The 26268-nt window shown below is 50.4% G+C and overlaps 1 protein-coding gene across 8 annotated transcripts in view; it reads right to left on the reverse strand.

Moving 5' to 3' along the window:
• PROM1 (prominin 1) overlaps positions 1-26268 on the reverse strand; it is a 317825-nt gene that overhangs the window by 74985 nt on the left and 216572 nt on the right. For all 8 annotated transcript variants that reach the window (XM_073574622.1, XM_073574619.1, XM_073574616.1 and 5 more), the window contains 2 exons: positions 26016-26168; positions 24899-25022 (listed from right to left, as the gene is read on the reverse strand). In XM_073574622.1, coding sequence (XP_073430723.1) covers positions 24899-25022; positions 26016-26168 — 277 coding nt within the window. The remainder of the gene's footprint in view (positions 1-24898; positions 25023-26015; positions 26169-26268) is intronic.

Here is a 26268-nt window from a genome sequence, read left to right on the forward strand (position 1 = left end):
ATGGACCCTTACAGACAGACAGATGTCCCCTTAAATACCAGCTGACCGTCCTAGTAAGGGTACTTTTCAGATCGGCATATTCTAAAAGGGACTATCCTAGCAAGAAGCTATTGTCAAAAATTGGATAACCCCTTTGATGTACTCAAGTCCCATGGGGTTTCCCTGCAGCCTGTGCCAAGCTATGGAGAAAATTAATGGATCTGGCTCCATTCACATCAAAGGTTTCCATGTATTCTGTAGATGTTTGAGATGTAGGATCTGATCCATATATGCAGGCTTTGTGAGGTGGCGGAGAACCTCATTGTCTCCTCTCTCTCCTATGTGCTGGTCCCGTGCACTTTATGTGGTACCCGGAGGGTGTACTTGTGTATTAATGCCTTACTGTGAAGTGTCTGTGTGTATTATCTTGTAATGTATGTGCTGTGATGTTTTCTGCGTTTTGCACTGTTATTAACATGTACTGGGAAATGTGTTGTACCTGCTATGTCTGCAATGCATATGTTAGAAGCAGGGACAGAAGGGGTTAACCCAGAGGGTTGGGTTAATAGTTCCAAAAGGAAAAGGAAGTTCCTGTTCTAGTCAGTGCTCGGGCAGGCTTGCCAAGGGCAGGTGTTCAGCAGCGTCTGGAGTTTGTCAGAACACATGGAGGGCTCAGGGACTGATGCCCCAGACTCACGGGCTGTGAAGTGGACACCTGGACTACGTAAGTGCCCCACCGAGGAGTATAAGGCTGTTTGCCCTCGTTGCGTTTTTGATGCGTTTTTCGGGGTCAAACCGCATAAAAAACGCTTAAAAGAAGCATCCCATTCATTTTAAAGCATTTTGGCCTTTTTGTGCCAATGGATGCTTTGTTTACCGCTAAGGAAACGCTTAGCGGTAAAAAACACAGCCTGTTCATTAATTTCCACTTAGGTCCGCGTTTTTGGCTATTTCCTATAGTCCAGAAGACGCGCGGAAAAAACGCATCAAAAACACACGGTTTTTGCGCAAAAAACGTGCAAAAATCGCTGGAAAAAACGCGCGTTTTCTGGGAAGGAGACCCGTTTCCTGAGCATTTAAAAACGCTAATGGGTCGCCCTTCCAGGGCTGTGGGGGTACTCGGTACCGGGCCTGATGAGCTTCAATGGGAGATGTCACGGCAGTTGGGACCCGGCCCGTGGCCCTGGGCGCCCATTGTAAAAGGGGGAATGTTCGGTGTGCCTTTGATGATTAGAATGAATGATTCGTGAAGCCACCTGTGGTGTTCGGCAATGAAGGTGTTAAGCCGACGCTGCAGACAGATCCTCTGGGACAGATGGTGGGGTGCAGCAATGATGGTGTAGCCCTCCACAGGCAGGGCTGTAGTCCCAGGGCAGAGTAGGTGAAGTGACACTTAGATGGTGTAGTGTCAGGCGCAGGGGATGTAGCAGTGCCGGGCAGGTTGATGCTGGAATAAGTGGAGGACACCAGGGCATGTAGTTCCAAAGCTTTACTCACAGTCTCTTTTGGCACAAGATCCCGCATCCGTGCCGGGTCCTCTGGGTCAGGAGCTCAGCCAACCTCCAGGCAAGATGAAGTACTCCTTTCCAACACTCCGCAAGCATATGTGCCTTTTCTGAACGTCTCTCTTAGCGCCTTTAGTGAAGTACTCACAGTACTATGTTAGACTGGAGTTCCTCCTGTCAGATGTTCCTATGAATTCTACTTGTACGGCAGACAGCTGTAGCCTGCTTCAGGGACTCCTTACTACCTAGTCCTGGCTCACTATAGATGCTGTTGTGCCCCCAAGTCTTGTGTGGGAATAAAGTGGTGACAACTTCTATTCCTCCGGTGTCTGCTGCAGGACCATTAGTATCCATACAACCTCGGGGACCGGACCCCGGCCTTGCGCTCAGAACTTGGGAAGGGTTATCCTCTAACCCTGATCCTTAGTTCTCTTCTTCTCCTCACGTTCTGTACTAATCCTTTCCTTCTTATGGAGAGTCAGGCTTTCTATCAAAGTTCCTTTCCTGTGCCAGCGGACCCAGGTCACTGAGGTCGGTTGCAGCACTTCCTTCATCCATCCCACTCAGGGGATCTCCTTTCACAGACTGACCTCGTCAGACTCCTTTGACAAACTGACTAACTCCTACACTCTTCCCGCTCTTTTAGTGCAGATCTTACTCCACCCGCCTCCCAGCACGCTTTGTGTTCCAAGCAGGGAGCCACCAAAGGGTGCTTTGCTACACTACTGTGTTGTGTGGGATGCAGGTGTTGGAGTGTGGTCAGGTGTCTCCACCTTACCTGAATGGTGGGGTACCTCTGTGGTGACTGAACCCTCAGGGCGCCACACTAACGTGGGCACATAGCCTAAGCATCCAGACATCGGCTTATGGACTGCCACTTTTACTGTTGCTGCCGTTGGTACAGCAGTGAAGGATACTAGGGAAGGAGCAGAAAGTTTCACCTGATTTACTGCATCTACTTTTTCTACTTCTTTTGTTCTACAATAAATTGTTTCTCTGTTGGATTCTAACTGTGTTCCTGGATCCTGATTGCTCATGCTGCAGTGACTGTGGAAAAGAGGTAAATTGCCAGGGGTTGCATGTGTCCTGTCTGTTTTATGTGCAAAGGGCAGAGGTGCTTGTGGACTGCTGCTTCAAGTGGACTCGCCTGCGACTACCACCCAGTGCCACCTTGTTACATTTGGCGTAGTCAGCAGGATGGACCCCCGCAACTTCACAACTGCAGGACTGCAACAGAGGACATTTGGGACTTGTGAATCCGTAACCGCTGTGAAGGAGACAAAGTTGGCCGTTGCTGAAAATGTAAAGATGGTGCCGACCGCTACCGAGAAGATGGTGGCCTTGGCGCGAAGATAAGAGATGTTGCCACCTTTCGTGGGCATCATGGAGAAGATTTGGTGCCAAAAGGCAGGAGGTTGTGCCTCCTTGTGAAAAACGCCCACCCTAAATGGGTGCAGGAGAAGAAGAGGTCCCCGCCCATACTGCAGAACCCAAGGAAACGGGTGAAACAGCCAAGCATGAGCCCGCCCATGAATGGGTGGGACCCAGCAGAGCAAGACAGTGTGTCCAGAGAGGGAGACGCCATTACTTCGTGAGATGGAAAGGAGGAGCATGTTGGTCCTCGAGGGCATTGGTCACCAAGACAGGAGGCGATCCATGGGCCAGGCAGAGACGGGTCAGCACTTGGAGGCGTGGTGGTCTGAGGAGCTTGAGGAATGGCACCCTTCCCAGCTGCCGGGCAAGGGGCCGTTGGAGAGCGAGCAACCTGCGGAACTGGAGGATCCAGAAGGAGCCTGGAGGATATTGGAGGCTGCACTGAGAGGGATTGTCGCAACCACGATCACCGGTCCCTGTGGTCGCCCAGGAGGACTGTTACCTGACACCGCAGCGGTGAATAGCAAGTTTCTGTCCGAACGACGTGCCGCCATGATTGCTGCCCCTGCACCTTCTGTGGCCCCGCCGTCATCTTCGGCTGCACTATGTCTCCCAACTCCTCCGCAATCCCTGATGTTGGTGACATCTGTGTCCTCCAGGCCCGCACCTGTCCTGTCCAGTGCCGGCAGTGTGTATGCAGAGGACCCCCAGACGCCCACAGCAGGAGAGGCCCAGTGGATATGACGTGGGATCCAGGAGAAAAATCGGCAAGAGCGCTGCATTGTCAGAGAGTTGCCGCGCCCCGGCGGGGGAGCAGCCACTAGTCGGATGACCAGCGGTGTGGTCAGGCACTTCGACCTGGCCAGAGGATACAGCTTAATCCAGGAAGCCGATACTGGAGCCAAGATATATGTGAATGCGGGGTCCCTTACTTTCAGCGGTCCTCTGCAGATGGGGGACCGTGTTGCCTTTGCCAAAAAACAGGGACCCCGAGGGCCATAGGCGGTGGCCATGCAGATGGCCTCTGATTGGGAGTCAAGCTCACCGCAGGAGGCTCAGTGGGGTGAATGGTCGATTGCTGCGGCCGCAGTTCCTGCAGATGTACACGAGAGAGCGGCGCCTAGACGCAGTGAGGCGGCCGCAAATGGAACAGCAGAGCCAGAAGCTGTGGGACCACCGCTAGAAGGGATGCGCAGCCATAGGAACAGTGGAGACTCCTCCTCCAGCGGATCCTCGCCCACACATACGCGCGGCCCATTACACTAAACAGCGGCCGTGCATAGACTGAAGCGGCCCCTTTAAAAAAAAATGTGAGTTGCGCTAGTTGCACTGAAGGAAAATTAAAAAGGGACTGTTTCCCATCCCTGAGAGGGCAGTGGTCCCTGTATGGCACCAAAGGACCAAGGCATCCGTGGTGGCCGATGCGGTCACAATGGACTAAAGTTGACTTACCCCTCCTCCCCGTTTTCAGTTGCGCTTGTTGCACCTCCCCTGCTGGACCACGGGACTGTATCCCTATGTGGGTTGATTGCGGTGGGCCTTGTGTGTGGCTGCCTAAGAACTGGACTGTGTTGCCCCTGGACTCTGCCCCATTTCAACTCTTGGACTGGCTCCATGTTTTATTCAGCCCCCAACTTCTAAAAACTTGTGGCCCACTAAAACGAGGTAGGGGGAAAGTTGTGTGCAAGAAATCTGAGGAGCGAGCCGGGTCTGGATCAAGTGCACGGGTGTTAAATGGCCATCAAGCCACTTTAAGAGACTAAGCTTGCCTTAAGGACTGTGATGTTTTATGGACTGTTTTAACTGGAATGCGTTAATCTAGCTGGGCCACGTTTGGTCCACCGGCAATAATAGACAAAGACTTTGCACTCATTAAAGGACTACGTTGCGTTTTTATATAGGCCTTGACGGTCGAAGACGACCGTGTTTTTAGGAGGGAGTGGTGTAAGGAGGTGGCGGGGTGCTTGTGGCCTGCTGCTTTAAGTGGACTCGCCTGAGACCACCACCCCGTGCCACCTTGTTACATTTGTATCAGTGTATCAGGTAGAGAAGTATAAGACTTTCTTTTATTTTCCCATTCGTGTTAAATACCAATTCTGACTTTGTCTGAAAATATGCACCAAACCACAGCCATAAAAATACTATTGGCCTAAGGGTGTGAATCTATGAGTACTCCTTCTGCAATGCTGGATTTTACATGCTTGGAATATCTGTGTATCCTACATAGTACCAGACACAAATTTTTCTAAACTTTGACATTTTTCTTTTTAATTTTTCATTCTTAAGGAATTTTTTTTCATCTTCTTAAAGAAAAAGTTCCTAAGTTATCTATTTGTGAGAAGTATTTTAGCTTTCTTGGTTTCCCACGCTGGGTGACAACATCTAATGGTGACATTGCCCATAATGACTGCCCTCCGGACCAGCCTATAAATCTGTAGGATGATATAACATTACAATCTTCATGTTCTGTAGTTATAGCTATATATTCCTGAATCAGGCAGCTCAGGATGAATAAAGGAGACTGTTATATGGAGACATACAGTTGTGGCCAAAAGTATTGACACCCCTGCAATTTTGTCAGATAATACTGTTTCTTCCTGAAAATGATTGCAAACACAAATTCTTTGGGTATTATTATCTTCATTTAATTTGTCTTAAATGAAAAAACACAAAAGAGAATGAAGCAAAAAGCAAAACATTGATCATTTCACACAAAACTCCAACAATGGGCCAGACAAAAGTATTGGCACCCTCAGCCTAATACTTGGTTGCACAACCTTTAGCCAAAATAACTGCGACCGACTGCTTCCGGTAACCATCAATGAGTTTCTTACAATGCTCTGCTGGAATTTTAGACCATTCTTCTTTGGCAAACTGCTCCAGGTCCCTGATATTTGAAGGGTGCCTTCTCCAAACTGCCATTTTTAGATCTCTCCACAGGTGTTCAATGGGATTGAGGTCTGGACTCATTGCTGGCCACCTTAGAAGTCTCCAGTGCTTTCTCTCAAACCATTTTCTAGTGCTTTTTGAAGTGTGTTTTGGGTCATTGTCCTGCTGGAAGACCCATGACTAGAGTTGAGCGACTTTGGTCGGATCGGGTTTCGTGAAACCCGAATGAAACAAAATAAGTTTCAGATGAAACTCGTCCGACTAGAGCAAAAAAAGTCGGAGTTTCGTCCGACTTTTATTTCCCATTGACTTGCATTGGGGTCGGGTTTCGGACGAAACTCCGACTTTGTTTTGCTCTAGAAAAAAACATGGTCCCTACAGTCAAACATGGCGGAGGTTCCCTGATGTTTTGGGGTTGCTTTGCTGCCTCTGACACTGGACTGCTTGACTGTGTGCATGGCATTATGAAGTCAGAAGACTACCAACAAATTTTGCAGCATAATGTAGGGCCCAGTGAGAGAAAGCTGGGTCTTCCTCAGAGGTCATGGGTAGAGTTGAGCGACTTTGGTCGGATCGGGTGTCGTGAAACCCGAATGAAACAAAATAAGTTTCAGATGAAACTCGTCCGACTAGAGCAAAACAAAGTCGGAGTTTCGTCCGAAACCCGACCCCAATGCAAGTGAATGGGAAATAAAAGTCGGACGAAACTCCGACTTTTTTTGCTCTAGTCGGACGAGTTTCATCTGAAACTTATTTTGTTTCATTCGGGTTTCACGAAACCCGATCCGACCAAAGTCGCTCAACTCTACCCATGACCTCTGAGGAAGACCCAGCTTTCTCTCACTGGGCCCTACATTATGCTGCAAAATTTGTTGGTAGTCTTCTGACTTCATAATGCCATGCACACAGTCAAGCAGTCCAGTGTCAGAGGCAGCAAAGCAACCCCAAAACATCAGGGAACCTCCGCCATGTTTGACTGTAGGGACCATGTTTTTTTCTAGAGCAAAACAAAGTCGGAGTTTCGTCCGAAACCCGACCCCAATGCAAGTCAATGGGAAATAAAAGTCGGACGAAACTCCGACTTTTTTTGCTCTAGTCGGACGAGTTTCATCTGAAACTTATTTTGTTTCGTTCGGGTTTCACGAAACCCGATCCGACCAAAGTCGCTCAACTCTAGTCATGGGTCTTCCAGCAGGACAATGACCCAAAACACACTTCAAAAAGCACTAGAAAATGGTTTGAGAGAAAGCACTGGAGACTTCTAAGGTGGCCAGCAATGAGTCCAGACCTCAATCCCATTGAACACCTGTGGAGAGATCTAAAAATGGCAGTTTGGAGAAGGCACCCTTCAAATATCAGGGACCTGGAGCAGTTTGCCAAAGAAGAATGGTCTAAAATTCCAGCAGAGCATTGTAAGAAACTCATTGCAAAATTTGTTGGTAGTCTTCTGACTTCATAATGCCATGCACACAGTCAAGCAGTCCAGTGTCAGAGGCAGCAAAGCAACCCCAAAACATCAGGGAACCTCCGCCATGTTTGACTGTAGGGACCATGTTTTTTTCTTTGAATGCCTCTTTTTTTTCTACTGTAAACTCTATGTTGATGCCTTTGCCCAAAAAGCTCTACTTTTGTCTCATCTGACCACAGAACATTCTTCCAAAACGTTTTAGGCTTTTTCAGGTAAGTTTTGGCAATCTCCAGCCTGGCTTTTTTTATGTCTCGGGGTAAGAAGTGGGGTCTTCCTGGGTCTCCTACCATACAGTCCCTTTTCATTCAGATGCCGACGGATAGTACGGGTTGACACTGTCGTACCCTCGGACTGCAGGGCAGCTTGAACTTGTTTGGTTGTTAGTCGAGGTTCTTTATCCAACATGCGCACAATCTTGCTTTGAAATCTCTTGTCAATTTGTCTTTTCCGTCCACATCTAGGGAGGTTAGCCACAGTGTCATGGGCTTTAAACTTCTTGATGACACTGCGCACGGTACACACAGGAACATTCAAGTCTTTGGAGATGGACTTGTAGCCTTGAGATTGCTCATGCTTCCTCACAATTTGGTTTCTCAAGTCCTCAGACAGTTCTTTGGTCTTCTTTCTTTTCTCCATGCTCAATGTGGTACACACAAGGACACAGGACAGAGGTTGAGTCAACTTTAATCCATGTCAACTGGCTGCAAGTGTGATTTAGTTATTGCCAACACCTGTTAGGTGCCACAGGTAAGTTAGGCTGGTTTCACATTAGCGCATTTTCAGCGCGCGCACGGCCGGGGGTAGCTCCGCCCCCGATCCGGCTCTCTGCCCGGCGTGCCCGCCCCTTCCTTGTAGCGCCGCCTCCTAGCGGACAGCGGCGCCTGCGATCGGCGCACCCTATCTTTAGCATAGGGTGCGCCGATCGTGCGCAGGCCGTGCGCTAGTTGCGCTTTGACCTGCGCTGCGCACTTTTGACGGTGCGCCGTGCGCGCCAAAATCAAACTTTTCGGATTTTGGCGCGCACGGCGCACCGTCAAAAGTGCGCAGCGCAGGTCAAAGCGCAACTAGCGCACGGCCTGCGCACGATCGGCGCACCCTATGCTAAAGATAGGGTGCACCGATCGCAGGCGCCGCTGTCCGCTAGGAGGCGGCGCTACAAGGAAGGGGCGGGCACGCCGGGCAGAGAGCCGGCTCGGGGGCGGAGCTACCCCCGGCCGTGCGCGCGCTGAAAATGCGCTAATGTGAAACCAGCCTTACAGGTGCTGTTAATTATACAAATTAGAGAAGCATCACATGATTTTTCGAACAGTGCAAATACTTTTGTCCACCCTCTTTTTTATGTTTGGTGTGGAATTATATCCAATTTGGTTTTAGGACAATTCTTTTTGTGTTTTTTCATTTAAGACAAATTAAATGAAGATAATAATACCAAAGAATTTGTGTTTGCAATCATTTTCAGGAAGAAACTGAGTATTATCTGACAGAATTGCAGGGGTATCAATACTTTTGGCCACAACTGTAGTAGAGGGTGAATGTAAATGCTGAGATGATTACTTGCCAGATTAGACCTTTTTTTTAATAGTATGCTTATAATGTAATCCCATTTGTCAGGCATTCCTTCCTATTGTTAAACCATTCACTTAAAAATTACTGAAAAATGACAAAATGAAATCACCTATTACTAGAAATAAAAAAAGTTTTTATCTGTGAGCAAAATAAGATTCCAGTGTCTGTGCTGGTGCCGGGAGCAGAGAGCAAGTGACTGACATATCTCGGCTGTCATACAGGCTGCGGCTTGAGAAAATATGCACCATAAAATAAGCTGTAAGGACAGACAAATGGGATCTCCCCCGGAGCGTCATATTTGTGTGGATTATACACAGACTCCTACTACTCCTTTATGCATTGGGATGGTAACATGTCAAGAAATATTACAGTGCCTGACGATGAAGAGGAACGTGCATAGAGACAATAACTAACTTGTCTCACTGGACTGTCTACAACACTGCACATCCATGAGTGATTCACACATAACTTCCGATCGCTGCACGGAGGACTCCCGATCAATAGATATGTGATAAATTGTGGATTGGTGGGTATGAGAATGCTGGAATTCTGAGATTGGTGCTCTGAGATGGGCCATTGGAATAGAGCGCTGACTGCGCAGGCGTGCCCCCACTCCACTTATTCTCCATTGGAGTGTTGGAGATAGCCGGGAGAGTGAATGGAGCTGTGAACGAATGCGCGGCAACCAAAGTGGCATTTTAGAGCCCTGCTCTTAGGATCAGTAGGGGGCCCAGTGGCCAGAGCCCCCACTAATCTCCATGTTATTACCCATCTTGAAATTGGTGATAACTTTTAAAGAGATTGTCCAGGATTTTTTTTTTTACTATATGCCTAAAAACTAACAGGCAGGTAGCTGCTAACAGAGATAATCACCTGCCTGATGTACCTGGTGCTGACACAGAGAAGTCAAAACCGCTCCTTTCCTGCGATTTAGCTGCTCCACGTCAGTAGAACAGCTCCTCTTCTTCCGGGCTGCTCTGTTAACGGGATAACACTTCCGACTTCATGCTGATTAACAGCTGGCTCCCCGCAGTTAGGAAGCAGGGAGCAGGCTGTCAATAGCATGATGTCATCAGTCACATCCTGTCAACAGAGCAGAGTGGAAGAGAAGCTGCTTCTCTGTCGATGTGATAATGTGGCGCCCCCAGGAGTATGGTCGCCACAATGGCATTGCCTTCCTCCTAGGGAGGGTGATGTCAGGCTTGGAAGCAATGAAGGGTCTCTGTAACGCTCACGGCCGTGCCCGGCCTCGCCTCCGCTCCGGCGGCGCCAGCTGTTACCACCTCCCACCGGCACCCTCGCCGCAGCGTGATCTCTCACCCAGCTCTCTGTCCTCCGACGTCCCTGCGCCCCCTCCCTAGGTCGCGGGCGCGTGCCAGCGCTCTCTCTTCTGTCGGCGGTGGGCGGCGCTGAGGGCGGTGCGTACCGCCCACTTCAGGGTCCTATGATATTTCAGGCGTTCTCTCTGTAGAGAGGACGCCTGAGGATAGTGTGTTACTTTACGCTCTGTTCTGGCCCCCTCTGTCATTGTAGGGATCTAGTTTAGGTCCTCTTCCCGTCTCCCTGCTGGTCTCCGTTCTGTCTCGCCTTCTCCTTGTCTCTCTCTCCCCGCTCCCTAGGTCTCATATGTAACCCGTCTCTGTACTTCCATCTGTGTCCTCCTAGTGTGCACTCCCTCTGCTCCAGAGCCTCCTCCTGTGTCCTACTAGTAGCGGCTGCCTGCCGCTTCCGCATCCTATAACCCTGCTCGGGTTCTCTACATCTCTGTCCAGTGTTCTTGGCCTCGCTGTTGCTCCGTGTCCCCGAGCCGTCCCTCCTGGTACCGGCTGTCGCGGTTCTGTCCTCTGCGGTTTTGCCCCTAACAATCCCTGTATAGGGGTCGGTCATCACCTGGCACGCTCGACCCAGGGGCTCCAGATCCGCGACCCAGAGGGTCCACTCTCGGACATTGTTCATTCCCTGTCCGCTACAGTATCCTCAGGCCATGGACCCCGCCGGTGCCGCGGCGCTACGCAGAAGGAACTGCTGTTCCTGCGTGAAAATCAGACCCGGATAATGTCCTTCATGAAGTCCATGGACACCCGGTTGTCTGCTCTGCAAACCTCTGACCCAGGGCACGCCCCCCTCCTAGTCAGCCTTCAGCAGGAGCTCGCGCAGCAGCGCGATGCCCAGTCCCACATTTTGGGTTATATGGCGTCCATTGACGACCGACTGCTTGCCTTGCAGTCTGCCGCGGCCGCCGCTACCCCACCCAGGGACGCAGCCTCGTCTCCGCCCCCCGACTGGGAAAGCCTCCCCGGTATAGCGGAGATTCTAAACTATGTCGGGGATTTTTAAATCAGTGCAGACTGCACTTTGAGCTCTTGCCCCAACAATACCCCACTGATCGCGCCAAGGTGGCGTTCATTGTTTCCCATCTTGAGGGAGAAGCCCTGGCCTGGGTGAATCCTCTATGTGAGAGGGACGATCCCATCGTGTCTAGTATTCAAAACTTTCTGGAAACGTTCCGCAAAGTTTTTGACGAGCCCGGACGCTTAGCTTCTACTACAGAGGCCCTCTTTAACCTCCGCCAGGGGTCTCTTACTGTGGGACAGTACGCCATCCGCTTTCGGACTTTGTTGTCGGAACTTGGATGGAATAATGAGGCACTTGTGGGGGCCTTCTGGAGAGGCCTCTCAAGTAAAATTAAGGATGAACTTGCCGGTCGTGATACCCCAACCACCCTGGAGGATCTCATATCCCTGGCCACGCGCATAGACCTGCGGTTTCTGGAGCGCGCTCGAGAATCGGTTAGGGAGCGCAGACCCTTCAGGCTGTATCAAGCGCCCATTCCGCGCCCCTCAGCTCCCGCTACTAGTATAGTTCCCGAGCCTATGCAGGTAGATCGGATTAGGTTGACTGAGCAGCGTCGCAGGGAGAGGATGACGAACGGGCTCTGCCTGTACTGCGGTGGAGCCAATCACTTTGTGCGCACCTGTCCGGAGAGACCGGGAAACGCCTCCACCTAGGTCAGGTAAGAGGGGTCTCCCTAGGTGATCATAATTCCTCTCTGCCCCTTACCCTTTCAGCTTTAATTATTTCAGGTCGGGAGCGCAGATCTGTGGAGGCGTATGTGGACTCGGGTGCGGCGGGTAATTTTATCTGGCAAGATGAGGTGGATAAACTCCAGATTCCGGTGGTCATCTTAAAAGATCCGCGTGCTATCACCTCCGTCGATGGAAAACCTCTTCCCGAGCTCGTCACCATGGATACGGCCGAAGTAGACCTACAAATTGGAGCGCTTCATGTTGAAAGAATTGCCTTCTATGTTCTGCCTAAGTTGTCCCACGCTGTCCTCTTAGGATTACCCTGGCTCCGGCTGCACGAGCCAGTCGTCGACTGGCGCTCAGGGGAGATCCTACGCTGGGGTCATTCCTGCCACGCACGGTGTTTGCTGCCCATCCTTCATCCTCGTTCCCTGCCTATGCCAGCCAAATCTTCCGGGTCTTCCCGCACCGTACTACGCGTACGCCGACGTTTTTAGTAAAAAAGAAGCCGATTCCCTGCCCCCGCATCGGGCCTATGACTGCCCCATCAACCTGATTCCCGGAGCCACGCCGCCCAGAGGGAGAACGTATCCCTTATCCCCAGCTGAGACCACGGCCATGACTGAGTACATACAGGAGAACTTGGCCAAGGGGTTTATTCGGAAATCCGCATCCCTAGCAGGCACAGGCTTTTTCTTCGTTCGGAAGAAGGACGGATCCCTCAGACCATGTATCGACTATCGGGGCCTGAACAATATCACGGTTAAGAATCGATACCCGCTCCCGCTGATTCCGGAATTGTTCGACCGGCTGAGAGGGGCTCGGATCTTCACGAAGCTGGATCTACGGGGAGCCTACAATTTGATCCGGATCCGCGCAGGGGATGAGTGGAAGACGGCCTTCAATACCCGTGACGGCCATTATGAGTATTTGGTCATGCCGTTTGGTCTCTGCAATGCTCCAGTCGTGTTCCAGGAGTTCGTTAATGAAGTGTTTCGGGATCTCCTGTATTCGTGCGTAGTAGTGTACCTAGATGATATTCTTATCTTTTTGCCTGACCTATCCTCTCATCGGAGAAGCGTACGCATGGTCCTGCACCGACTCCGGGAGAATTGCCTCTACGCCAAAATTGAAAAGTGTCTCTTCGAACAGACCTCATTACCCTTCTTGGGGTATATTATCACAGACTCCGGTCTAAAGATGGATCCCAAGAAGCTCGCTGCGGTACTCAAGTGGCCCCGTCCTGTCGGTATAAAAGCCATCCAGCATTTCCTTGGATTCGCGAATTATTACCGACAGTTCATGCCGCATTTTTCCCACAGTGACCAAACCCCTCACGGCCCTGACCCGTAAAGGAACTAAGCCAAACAGCTGGTCTCCCGAGGCTGAAGACGCCTTTCTGGCGCTAAAACGCTCCTTTGCCTCAGCGCCGGTCTTACATCGGCCGGTGGTCAGTAGGCCTTTTGTTCTAGAAGTGGACGCTTCTTCCACCGGAGCTGGGGCGGTTCTCTCTCAGCAAGCCTCCTCAGGACAACTGGTGCCTTGCGGGTTCTTTTCCAGATCCTTCTCACCTGCCGAGTGCAATTACTCCACTGGAGACCGGGAATTGCTGGCCATTAAGATGGCTCTAGAAGAATGGCGGTACATCCCATTACTATCTTCACGGACCACAAAAATTTGGCCTATTTGCAGTCCGCGCAGAGGCTCAACTCCAGACAGGCCAGATGGGCCTTGTATTTTTCTCGGTTTGATTTCAAGCTGCACTTCCGGCCCGGCGATAAGAACGTCAAGGCGGATGCACTCTCCAGGTCCTTACAGTCGCCTGAGGAGGACGAGGGTCCATCATATATTATCGAGCCTACCAAAATGATCACTGTGGCCCCTGTGAACTTTTCTGCTCCTCCGCCAGGCAAAACCTTCGTGCCTCGGAATAAGCGTCTGGAGGTGTTACGCTGGGGGCACTCCTCCAAGGTTGCTGGGAACGTCGGGACCAAGAAGACCCTCTCGCTTCTCGCCCGTTATTACTGGTGGGCCACCCTCCGCCAAGACGTGGAGGATTATGTTGCTTCTTGCACAACCTGTGCTCGGAACAAGGTCCCAAGGACCCTCCCCTCCGGCCTTCTCCATCCGTTGCCTGTTCCGGAGGCTCCATGGCAGCAAATTGCTATGGATTTCGTGACTGACTTGACTCGCTCAGCGGTTGCACCACCATCTTAGTCGTAGCGGACCGCTTCTCTAAGATGGCTTATTTTATCCCCCTGGCCGGATTGCCGTCAGCTCCGAAGTTGGCCGAGATCTTCATCCACCAGATCTTCAGGTTATATGGTCTCCCCCTACGGATTGTGTCTGATCGTGGGGTTCAGTTTACGTCTCGCTTTTGGAGGGCTCTCTGCCGACTTATGGGTACATCCACCGATTTCTCCTCTGCTTATCATCCACAGACTAACGGGCAATTTGGAACGGATAAATCAGGGCCTGACAACCTATCTGCGTCACTTTTCCAACGCTCATCAGGACAACTGGGTCTCACTTCTACCTTGGGCAGAATTCGCCCATAACAACCACCCCAGTGAGTCGACCACCAAGTCTCCGTTCTTTGTGGTCTCTGGCCGCAATCCGGGTGTTCCACTGCCCTTTATCACGTCATCAGGAGTTCCCGCAGCAGATGCTCTCGCCATAGAATTTTCTAAGATTTGGAGGGAGACCAGAGAGGCCCTCGTGAATGCCAGTGCTCGAATCAAGAAACATGCGGGACAAGAGACGAAGGGATCTTCCTCCGTACCATCCTGGCGACAAGGTCTAGCTCTCGACCAAGCACATCCGCTTGAAAGTTCCTTCCTATAAGTTGAGTCCTCGTTACATCGGCCCCTTCGAGGTGCTAAAACGCATCAATGAGGTGGCTTATAAACTGAGATTGCCGGCTTCACTCCGGGTCCCCAACGCCTTTCATGTCTCGCTCCTGAAACCTGTAGTTCTGAATCGGTTCCAACCGGCCTCCATTGCCCCTCCTTCGCCTGTTGGCTCGGATGACATCTTTGAAATAAGGGACATTTTAGCCTTGAAAAGGGTCAGGGGGAAATCCCTCTTTCTTGTTGATTGGAAGGGGTTTGGCCCTGAGGAGAGGTCCTGGGAGCCTCGAGAAAACATCAACGCCCCCCTAATATTGAAAAGATTTCTGGCCAATCTCAGAAAGGGGGGATGTAAAGGGGGGGGGGTACTGTAACGCTCACGGCCGTGCCCGGCCTCGCCTCCGCTCCGGCAGCGCCAGCTGTTACCACCTCCCACCGGCACCCTCGCCGCAGCGTGATCTCTCACCCAGCTCTCTGTCCTCCGACGTCCCTGCGCCCCCTTCTTAGGTCGCGGGCACGCGCCAGCGCTCTCTCTTCTGTTGGCGGTGGGCGGCGCTGAGGGCGGTGCGTACCGCCCACTTCCAGGTCCTATGATATTGCAGGCGTTCTCTCTGTAGAGAGGACGCCTGAGGATAGTGTGTTACTTTACGCTCTGTTCTGGCCCCCTCTGTCATTGTAGGGATCTAGTTTAGGTCCTCTTTCCGTCTCCCTGCTGGTCTCCGTTCTGTCTCGCCTTCTCCTTGTCTCTCTCTCCCCGCTCCCTAGGTCTCGTATGTAACCCGTCTCTGTACTTCCATCTGTGTCCTCCTAGTGTGCACTCCCTCTGCTCCAGTGCCTCCTCCTGTGTCCTACTAGTAGCGGCTGCCTGCGGCCTCCGCTTCCTATAACCCTGCTCGGGTTCTCTACATCTCTGTCCAGTGTTCTTGGCCTCGCTGCTGCTCCGTGCACCCGAGCCGTCCCTCCTGGTACCGGCTGTCGCGGTTCTGTCCTCTGCGGTTTTGCCCCTAACAATCCCTGTATAGGGGTCGGTCATCACCTGGCGCGCTCAACCCAGGGGCTCCAGATCCGCGACCCAGAGGGTCCACTCTCGGACATTGTTCATTCCCTGTCCGCTACAGTCTCTCTGGCAGTTAATCACAGCATACAGCACAGCTCCCACTCCAGACCAGCAGAGGGAGTTCTGAACCCAAAACTGGGGAAAGAGCTGCTCTCTGGGGGCCGGGAAAGGGAAATTAGTTAGTTAGTGTGAGGAGGGCAACGTGTGTGGACGTGGAGAGAGAAGCTGAAGGTTAAGTGGAGAATAGAGAGCTCACTCCTAGTGATAGCGCATGATCTGGAGCCTGGTCTCCAAGGTTGTACGGATACTGACGTTCCTGCAACAGAAACCAGAGGAACAGGAAGCTGCAAATGCTCTATTCCCACATAAGATTCGGAGGCACAACAGCGACGGGTGAGCCAAAAGAAGAGATAGAAGGCTACAGCTGTCTGCCATATGAGGTAGATCTAAAAGGAAACAAGAAGGAGGAACTTCAGTATAACACAGTACTGCATGTCCCTCAAGTAAGCGCTAGGAAGAAGACTACACAACCCATCTGCACAGAAAGATTCCTGAGTTGCTTCCAGGCTAACCAGCTCCTGTACCATCTGTAATCAAGACCCTAGACTGCATTTACCAAGCAAAGTAAAGGTAAAGAAACTGCACCCTGTTGTGTCCTTGCCTCCTTCCTGCAACATCTTCAGCACTGCTACATCTCTGTGCCAGACACTGCACCCTCTTCCTAAACACCTATCCTCACTGCCCTGGGACTACAGCCTTGCCTGTGGAGGGCTACAACATCATTGCTGCACCACACCATCTGTCCCAGAGGATCTGTTTGCAGCGTCGGCTTAACACCTTCCTTGCCGAACACCACAGGTGGCGTCACGAATCATCCACTCACAAACTTTATTCCCATTTCTCAACTCCCTTTTACATGGGCGCCCAGGGCCACGGACCGGGTCACCGCTGCTGTGACACCTCCCTCTGAGAGACCGGCCCGGTACCGAGTACCCCACAGCCCTGGGAGGGCGACCCATTATCAGCGGAAGACACAGAATCGTCAGAAGGAGAGATCTGTGATCTCTCTGTTCTGGCATGCAAATTGCCTCTTCAGAAAGAAAGAGGACTTTTACTCTACAGCGCCACCTATTGGTAGTAGCGATCCTACAAGTCACAATCAACCCTTTAACGAGTCTTGTAGTATGACTTAGGATACAAGCCAAATCAGAATCTCAATTTGCAGACACGGTGTTTCGAGCTGTTGGCTCTCGTCAGTGCAAAGTATGAGATCTGATTTGGCTAGGTGAGCTGGCATGTCACTCTCCGCAAGGAGAAACATTACTTCTTAGACCCTAGTCCAGAGCCTCTCACCTTGCCAAATCAGATCTCATACTTTGCACTGACGAGAGCCAACAGCTCGAAACACCGTGTCTGCAAATTGAGATTCTGATTTGGCTTGTATCCTAAGTCATACTACAAGACTCGTTAAAGGGTTGATTGTGACTTGTAGGATCGCTACTACCAATAGGTGGCGCTGTAGAGTAAAAGTCCTCTTTCTTTCTGAAGAGGCAATTTGCATATTATTTTCCCAGAGGAGCATTGCACGGCGAATAAGTCTCCTTACCTTGACAAGCCACAGCTGGCATGTCACTCTCCGCAAGGAGAAACCTTACTTCTTAGACTCTGTTCTGGCAGAAATCATTCTTAGATACAATGTTAAAAAAAAAATAGCTAACCCCTTTAATGATGACTTTGGGAATAAATCTAATACATACTTTAAAAACACTTTAAAAATTGAATAGTCGGTTCTCTTATGCCTCCACTGAAGAGGACTAATGTCACCTATAGGGTTCTCTAGCTTACAGTATTATTCATGGAGACAGGGTCGGACTGGCCCACCGGAGAATCGGAGGATTCTCTGGTGGGCCCAGGCATAGGCAGCTGCTGCTGTAAGAAGATTAACCAAGACAGAGTCAGCAGTTCCCTGTGCAATTTGGGACCGGAACTATTGGGACTGTCACCACTGCTACCGGGGGACGACTCATCTTAGTGGGGAGGACCTTTGCACTGGACAGCAGGGGGCATGGAGGAGATAAAAGCAGCTGAGCGTGGGAACAGAGGAGATTTGGCATGAAGGCGACAGGAGAACAAGGAGAAGGTTGACTCCCTCCCCACTGCTCCAACTGCGAACGTTGCATCCTCTAGTTCCCTGCAGATTGACTTACCAACAGAGTGTGTCCTAACTGAGCTGTCCCTGGATGCTCCTGTATTGGTCAGGTCCTTCTCGCTCTCAGTGAAAGATAATTTTACTCGCTCTGTTCATAGTGACTCCGTTAGAGGTTTGCACGCTTCCGAGGGCTGCGGGCCTGCATGCTGCTCGTGTTCTGCGCCATCCCGGAGGAATCAACAAAAGAGACTGTTTCTACATTCCCACGTACTCAAGCCAAGAGACTCCAGATACATCGGCACGTTCGGGAGACAGTGCGTTTCTTTCCTCCATAACAGAGCCAGAGACATTGTCCACAATCTACGACACTGGCGGGAGATATTCCAGCCTATTCCCAACAAGAACTTCAAGCGATAAGTTACCTCTTTTGTACACCCCTTCCCCCCAAATATTGTGTTTTTGCGCTCAGTGTTCCTGTGCCATTTCGTTGTTGATTTCATCTCCCTTTGCGGAGTATCCCTTGTACTTCAATAACCTGTTTACGTAAATTCTGCTAACCCTTTCTCTGCCTCCGGCTCTTCACTGCATCCAACGAACTTTACTTCCAGTACCTTTACACTGCCTAGGGCCCCCACTGCTCCAGGGGCCCCCAGCCAGTGAGCAGCTGCTATGGGGGGCCCCAGATGAAAGCAGAGCAGCAGCGGGTGACAGGAAGCAGAAGCCGGCTCCTGTTCCTGCTACTAAAGTGAAATGAATATTCACTGCTCTCGAGGCCCCAATGGGCGTGGAGAAGGGTGGATATTAATTTCACTTTAGCAGCCGGCAGTGTTTGACACAGTTGGCATAGTGAACATAAGTCCCTGTGCCAGCACTGTGCACATTGACCGCTCTCCCTTAGCAGTGACAGAAAAAAGTCATGAGAACACAAGAGTACTCTGTTACTTACAGTGTGCCACAGTCTGCAGCAGCTGAGCTGTGATCAGTGATGCCCGCACTGCTCTCTAACTGTGGGGGGAGCCACGAGCAGGACGTTCTCCCAGCATGACGTCACTACTACTCCTGGCTCCAGCACTTAGAGCTCCTCAGAGAGCAGTGCGGACGTCATTGATAACACAGCTGACATAGCACTCTTATGGTCTCATAAGTTTCTATGTCACTCACCTTTCTTCCCTGCGGGAGAGTGGAGCAGCTCTTGATAAGGCTAACACTGATTGGCCACAGCGCAGCCAATCAGTGTTAGCTTTGTTTGTGTCTTCTTCTCCCTGGCCGTACAGCACAGCTCTGGTAATGAGCTGCTGTCACCTATAACGGCCCTCCCCCATAGTGTAAGCAGCAGAGGGAGATAGAGGACTCCCTGCTACAGCTGAAAAGATTGAACAAGGGCCCCCCTGCCAGCCTAACATAAGTGTAAATGGGGGGCCTTTATTCTGGGGTGGAAGAGGGGGAGGGGTTAAGTTACTTAGGAATAATTGAGGGCCCATTACCTCATCTCTCCTTTCACTCCTGACTGACTGCACCCCTCCCTCTATATCACCCCTGACTGCACCCCCTCGCCCCGGAATCACCCTGACTGCACCCCTCCCCTGTATCACCCCTGTTGAACCCCCTCACCCAGGAATCACTCTGACTGAGCCCCTCTACTCCTGTATTACCCCTGACTGTACCCCCTCCCCCATATCACACCTGCTGAACCCCCTCGCCCCAAAATCACCCTGGCTGAGCCCCTCTACTCCTGTAATCACCCCTGACTGCGCCACCTCCCCCTGTATCACCCAGACTGCACCACCTCCCCCTGTATTACCCCTGACTGTGCCACCTCCCCCTGTATCACTTCTGACTGCGCCACCTCCCCCTGTATCACCCTGACTGCGCCACCTCCCCCTGTATCACCCCTGACTGACTGTGTCCCCTCCCCTGTATCACCCCTGGCAGTGCCACCTCCCCCTGTATCACCCTGACTGCACCACCTCCCCCTGTATTACCCCTGAATGACTGTGTCCCCTCCCTCTGTATCACCCTTGGCAGGCCCACCTCCCTTTGTATCACCCTGACTGTGTCCCTTTCCCCTGTATCATCCCTGGCAGTGCCACCTCCCTCTGTATCACCCTGACTGTGCCACCTCCCCCTGTATCACTCCTGACTGCACCACCTTCCCCCTGTATCACCCCGATGTCTGTGTCTCCTCCCCCTGTATCACCCCTGGCAGTGCCACCTCCCTCTGTATCACCCTGACTGCACCACCTCCCCCTGTATCACCCCTGACTGCGCCACCTCTCCCTGTATCACCCCGACGACAGTGTTCCCTCCCCCTGTATCACCTCTGGCAGTGCCACCTCCCTCTGTATCACCCTGACTGTGCCACCTCCCCCTGTGTCACCCTGACTGCACCACCTCCCCCTGTATCACCACTGGCAGTGCCACCTCCCCCTGTATCACCCTGACTGCACCACCTCCCCCTGTATTACCCCTGAATGACTGCGTCCCCTCCCTCTGTATCACCCTTGGCAGGTCCACCTCCCTTTGTATCACCCTGACTATGTCCCTTTCCCCTGTATCATCCCTGGCAGTGCCACCTCCCTCTGTATCACCCTGACTGCGCCACCTCCCCCTGTATCACTCCTAACTGCGCCACCTTCCCCCTGTATCACCCCAATGTCTGTGTCTCCTCCCCCTGTATCACCCCTGGCAGTGCCACCTCCCTCTGTATCACCCTGACTGCACCACCTCGCCCTGTATCACCCCTGACTGTGCCACCTCTCCCTGTATCACCCCGACGACAGTGTTCCCTCCCCCTGTATCACCTCTGGCAGTGCCACCTCCCTCTGTATCACTCTGACTGCGCCACCTCCCCCTGTGTCACCCTGACTGCACCACCTCCCCCTGTATCACCCCTGACTGACTGTGTCCCCTCCCCCGTATCACCTCTGGCAGTACCACCTCCCTCTGTATCACAATGACTGAGTCCCTCTCCCCCTGTATTACCCCTGACTGACTGTGTTCCCTCCCCCTGTATCACCTCAGATTGAACCCCTCTACCCCTTTATCACCCCTGACTAAAACTTCTCTTTCCCTACTACTCAGGGGTGGGATTCAAATTTTTAACAACAGGTTCTGTGTTTGTGTGTAGGAAAACCACACCCATTTTAAGCCACACCCGTTATTAAGCCACACCCATTTACACGCACCTTTTCCTCAAACATATACAAGTAGGGGCGCAGTCAAACAGTTGAAAAAAAATAAATTGGAATGAGATCAGAACAGTGCACATTCTGGCCAGCGGCTCTCCTGACCGAGTGTGACAGCTGCATATATTTCTATGCAGCTGTCTCAACTGACTGACCGGCTGGCCAGGCTGTGCACTACATTCTGATTCATACGACAGTCTGTCTGTGTCCTAATGCCCTATAGGCAGCATTGTTCCCTATAGGCAGCACAGGTCCCCAATAGGCAGGTACAGGTCCCCAATATGCAGCACAGGTCCACAATAGCCAGCATTGTTCCCTATAGGCAGCACAGGTCCCCAATAGACAGCACAGGTCCACAATAGGCAGGCACAGGTCCCCAATAGGCAGCATTATTCCCTATAGGCAGCACAGGTCCCCAATAGGCAGGTACAGGTCCCCAATATGCAGCACAGGTCCACAATAGGCAGCATTGTTCCCTATAGGCAGCACAGGTCCCCAATAGACAGCACAGGTCCACAATAGGCAGGCACAGGTCCCCAATAGGCAGCATTATTCCCTATAGGCAGCACAGGTCCCCAATAGGCAGCACAGGTCCCCAATAGGCAGCATTGGTCCCCAATAGGCAGCACAGGTCCCCAATAAGCAGCAAAGGTCCCCAATAGACAGCACAGGTCCCCTATAGGCAGCATAGGTCCCCAATAGGCAGGTAAATGTCCCCAATAGGCAGCATTGGTCCCCACTAGACAGCACAGGTCCCCAATAAGCAGGTAAATGTCTCCAATAGGCAGGTAAATGTCCCCCATAGGCAGCATAATCCCCCATAGGCAGCATAATCCCCAATAGGCTGTGCCCGGCATTAAGAAAAAAAAAATGCCAGTACTCACCGCCGCCCCCAGCGCCCCCGCACCGTCCTGCTTCACCATCTGTGCACACAAACACACTAACTGCCAACTGGTGACTGACTGCCACACCACCGCGCCGGTGACCGAGGTGATGATGAAGATGATGGCAGGATGCAGGCAGGCCGCAGGCCAGACAGACAGACTCGAGTCACACACTGGGTAACGGCGCGCGCGTGACTCCAGTCAGAGATCAGATGCCCAATCACTGCACTGCAGCAGGTATTAGTGCGCAGGGGCTGCAGGGTCACAGTGTGTGCATGTGACGTATCAGTGCGTGGCATCTGGCGGGCGGGGTGGAGTGCGCGTACTGCAGGCCAGGGAGCAGCGCAAGAGTCCCTCCTCGGCTCCTCTCCTCCTCCGCTCTGTGGTGTCAACTTGCGCGCCGGCGCCGCTGGCCGCTGCAACAAGGAACCAGATCGCGGGTCTGGTTCTCCCCGGCTCAGGGAACCAGTTGCTTTTTTAGCTACCGGTTCCACCGAACCGGGGAGAACCGGCTGAATCCCACCCCTGCTACTATTAACAAAATGAGGCCCTTCATAAAAAGTTATGGCCTTATAGGTGGCAGTGTGATTTCTGTAAAAAATGTATGGGGGATGTGAGGGAAAGCTCTTTTGATATTACTCCAATGTCATACATAAGTGATCTAGGACTCCCACCACTAGAAGAAGAGGGGGCATTCACATAATGTATTTGCTGCAGAAATCAAACAGCAAATTAACAGCGGAAATATCCACACAGACATTGTGCAGATATTGCTGCGTTTACTACTATGTAATGTCGCACCTTTACGGTGGTGAAATCGGTGGTGAATATGTTAAATCTGCATCAGTCAATTTCCGCCATGGATTTTCTCAGAGTATAGATGAGATGTCATAAAATCCCCTCCACTACACTGGTGCTATAACACATTGGCCTAGTGGTTAATAAACACCAGGGAACATTTATCATTGAGTTTGAACCAAAATGTGGCGCCAACCCCTGCTATATCATTAAGATGTGTACTACCTTACAGTTGTGGCCAAAAGTATTGACACCCCTGCAATTTTGTCAGATAATACTCAGTTTCTTCCTGAAAATGATTGCAATCACAAATTCTTTGGTATTATTATCTTCATTTAATTTGTCTTAAATGAAAAACACAAAAGAGAATGAAGCAAAAATCATTTCACACAAAACTCCAAAAATGGGCCAGACAAAAGTATTGGCACCCTCAGCCTAATACTTGGTTGCACAACCTTTAGCCAAAATAACTGCGACCAACCGCTTCCGGTAACCATCAATGAGTTTCTTACAATGCTCTGCTGGAATTTTAGACCATTCTTCTTTGGCAAGCTGCTCCAGGTCCCTGATATTTGAAGGGTGCCTTCTCCAAACTGCCATTTTTAGATCTCTCCACAGGTGTTCTATGGGATTCAGGCCTGGACTCATTGCTAGCCACCTTAGAAGTCTCCAGTGCTTTCTCTCAAACCATTTTCTAGTGCTTTTTGAAGTGTGTTTTGGGTCATTGTCCTGCTGGAAGACCCATGACCTCTGAGGGAGACCCAGCTTTCTCACACTGGGCCCTACATTATGCTGCAAAATTTGTTGGTAGTCTTCAGACTTCATAATGCCATGCACATGGTCAAGCAGTCCAGTGCCAGAGGCAGCAAAGCAACCCCAAAACATCAGGGAACCTCCGCCATGTTTGACTGTAGGGACCGTGTTTTTTCTTTGAATGCCTCTTTTTTTCTCCTGTAAACTCTATGTTGATGCCTTTGCCCAAAAAGCTCTACTTTTGTCTCATCTGACCAGAGAACATTCTTCCAAAACGTTTTAGGCTTTTTCAGGTAAGTTTTGGCAAACTCCAGCCTGGCTTTTTTATGTCTCGGGGTAAGAAGTGGGGTCTTCCTGGATCTCCTACCATACAGTCCCTTTTCATTCAGACGCCGACGGATAGTACGGGTTGACACTGTTGTACCCTCGGACTGCAGGGCAGCTTGAACTTGTTTGGATGTTAGTCGAGGTTCTTTATCCAACATCCGCACAATCTTGCGTTGAAATCTCTTGTCAATTTTTCTTTTCCGTCCACATCTAGGGAGGTTAGCCACAGTGCCATGGGCTTTAAATTTCTTGATGACACTGCGTACGGTACACACAGGAACATTCAGGTCTTTGGAGATGGACTTGTAGCCTTGAGATTGCTCAAGCTTCCTCACAATTTGGTTTCTCAAGTCCTCAGACAGTTCTTTGGTCTTCTTTCTTTTCTCCATGCTCAATGTGGTACACACAAGGACACAGGACAGAGGTTGAGTCAACTTTAATCCATGTCAACTGGCTGCAAGTGTGATTTAGTTATTGCCAACACCTGTTAGGTGCCACAGGTAAGTTACAGGTGCTGTTAATTACACAAATTAGAGAAGCATCACATGATTTTTCGAACAGTGCCAATACTTTTGTTCACCCTCTTTTTTATGTTTGGTGTGGAATTATATCCAATTTGGCTTTAGGACAATTCTTTTTGTGTTTTTTCATTTAAGACAAATTAAATGAAGATAATACCAAAGAATTTGTGCTTGCAATCATTTTCAGGAAGAAACTGAGTATTATCTGACAAAATTGCAGGGGTGTCAATACTTTTGGCCACAACTGTATGTTATGCCCTGATATTAGCGTGTTATATCGCACAATTGGTGGCCTTGTGTTTATTTCTATGTAGCTACATAGTGGGCCCCAAGAATGATTTTCTCTGGTGGGCCCAAGGTGTTCCAGTCCAAAGCTGCCAGACTTGGACTGGCCCACCAGAGAACCAGAGAATCCTCCGGTGGGCCCTGGCTTCTTCTTCAGGAGAGTTCATAGTGCCAACCATGAGTGGGGGAGAAAGGTGGGCCCTCAGAATGTAAATACGGTAGGTGTTAAAAAAATTGCCATTTTTTTTACCCTACAGTTAAGGTCTAGGACGTTCATTCTCACCTTAAACAAAGATCTGTCTTGAAAAGGTTCACACACCAACTTTTCTACATTTCCTCCAGCCAAGAATGTAACAATCACGATCAGCATGAGAACCCAGGAGAAGAGGAAGCTGAATCCAACTCCGCTGCAAAGTAATATTCAAAAAGGAGAATTTCAGGAAAAAAAACCCCTATATGTGGCATAAAATCATGAATTATTAGGGACTCCAATCAGTAGCATAGCGCAAGTTACCACCTCCCTGGGGCACAGTAAGTATTTTGTGCCCCTTTGCTCCTGAACAGTTTGCGCTTCCAGAGTTGGGTCCACAACTCCAGTATTTAGCCCCTTATCTGCCAAGCCCATGTATTGTAAATGGCATATGTTATTATAGTTTGCACTTTGACCTCCAATTTCCTAGGTTTCTTTTTTAATTCCTGCTTTTGTTACAATTTTAAAAATAAAATGTTATACATTATTTTTCTTCTCTTTTTTTTAATAGTATTTTTATTTTTTATGTAACAATTTTAAAGACTCTAGTCCTAACCCTAAACCAACCCCTAGCCCTAATTCTATCCCTACAATCTAGTTAGGGTTAAGAAAAGTGTGAGAATTTAAAAGCAGCTCTTAGTAAATGAAAGAAGATAGTATTGAATCACATGCAATGTAATTGATTCAATTCAGTCTTCATTCAATCTGTGATCATCTTCTGTCGTCTCTGTTGCTGTTTATGCAGAGCAGAGCAGCGAAGATGAGTTACTGTAATCTACTGTGATCTGCACAACCAGTGTCCATGATAACAAACTTATTTCCTTATACTAAGGGTCATCATTTCTGCCTATGCAGAGGGAAATAGGTGATGATAAACTCATTTTGCAGGTTACGCTCTGCATAGGCAACTACAGGCGGGCACTCACTGCACACTTGCAGGCGCCAATCACTTTACAGTGCAGGTGACATGTTCGAGGGGCAAGTAGATGAAATTGTGCACATAAATAGACTTTGGAGCCAAGGACTACCGCCTCTCTGTCCCCCCCAACCACTATATGCCACAGCTCCCAATAAGGACACCATGTAAGACTGCACTGAATCAGGAGGGAGATATGATATGGTACCTACAAGATGGGCAAAGTATACTCACGCCATGAGAAAATTCCCTCCAGTATTTGAGATGCAGCCTCTCGTGGTTGGTGAAGCATGTTGGTCAAAGCCACAAGACCCAAATAGCAGGCCAAGGAAATAGAAGACGACGATAAGTGTCACCATGCAACAAAGGACAAGAGATCCCAACCACCTGCAGAGGAGACATCAGTTTTTAATGAAAACTACTTAATTGCTGAAAAATAGAAAAAATAGAAAACATGGTTAGGAAGGCCCAGGTGATGTAAATTTCT

The sequence above is a fragment of the Dendrobates tinctorius genome, unplaced genomic scaffold, assembly GCF_039654945.1.
Source record: "Dendrobates tinctorius isolate UK_male_01 unplaced genomic scaffold, ASM3965494v1 ptg000039l, whole genome shotgun sequence".
NCBI lineage: Eukaryota > Metazoa > Chordata > Amphibia > Anura > Dendrobatidae > Dendrobates > Dendrobates tinctorius.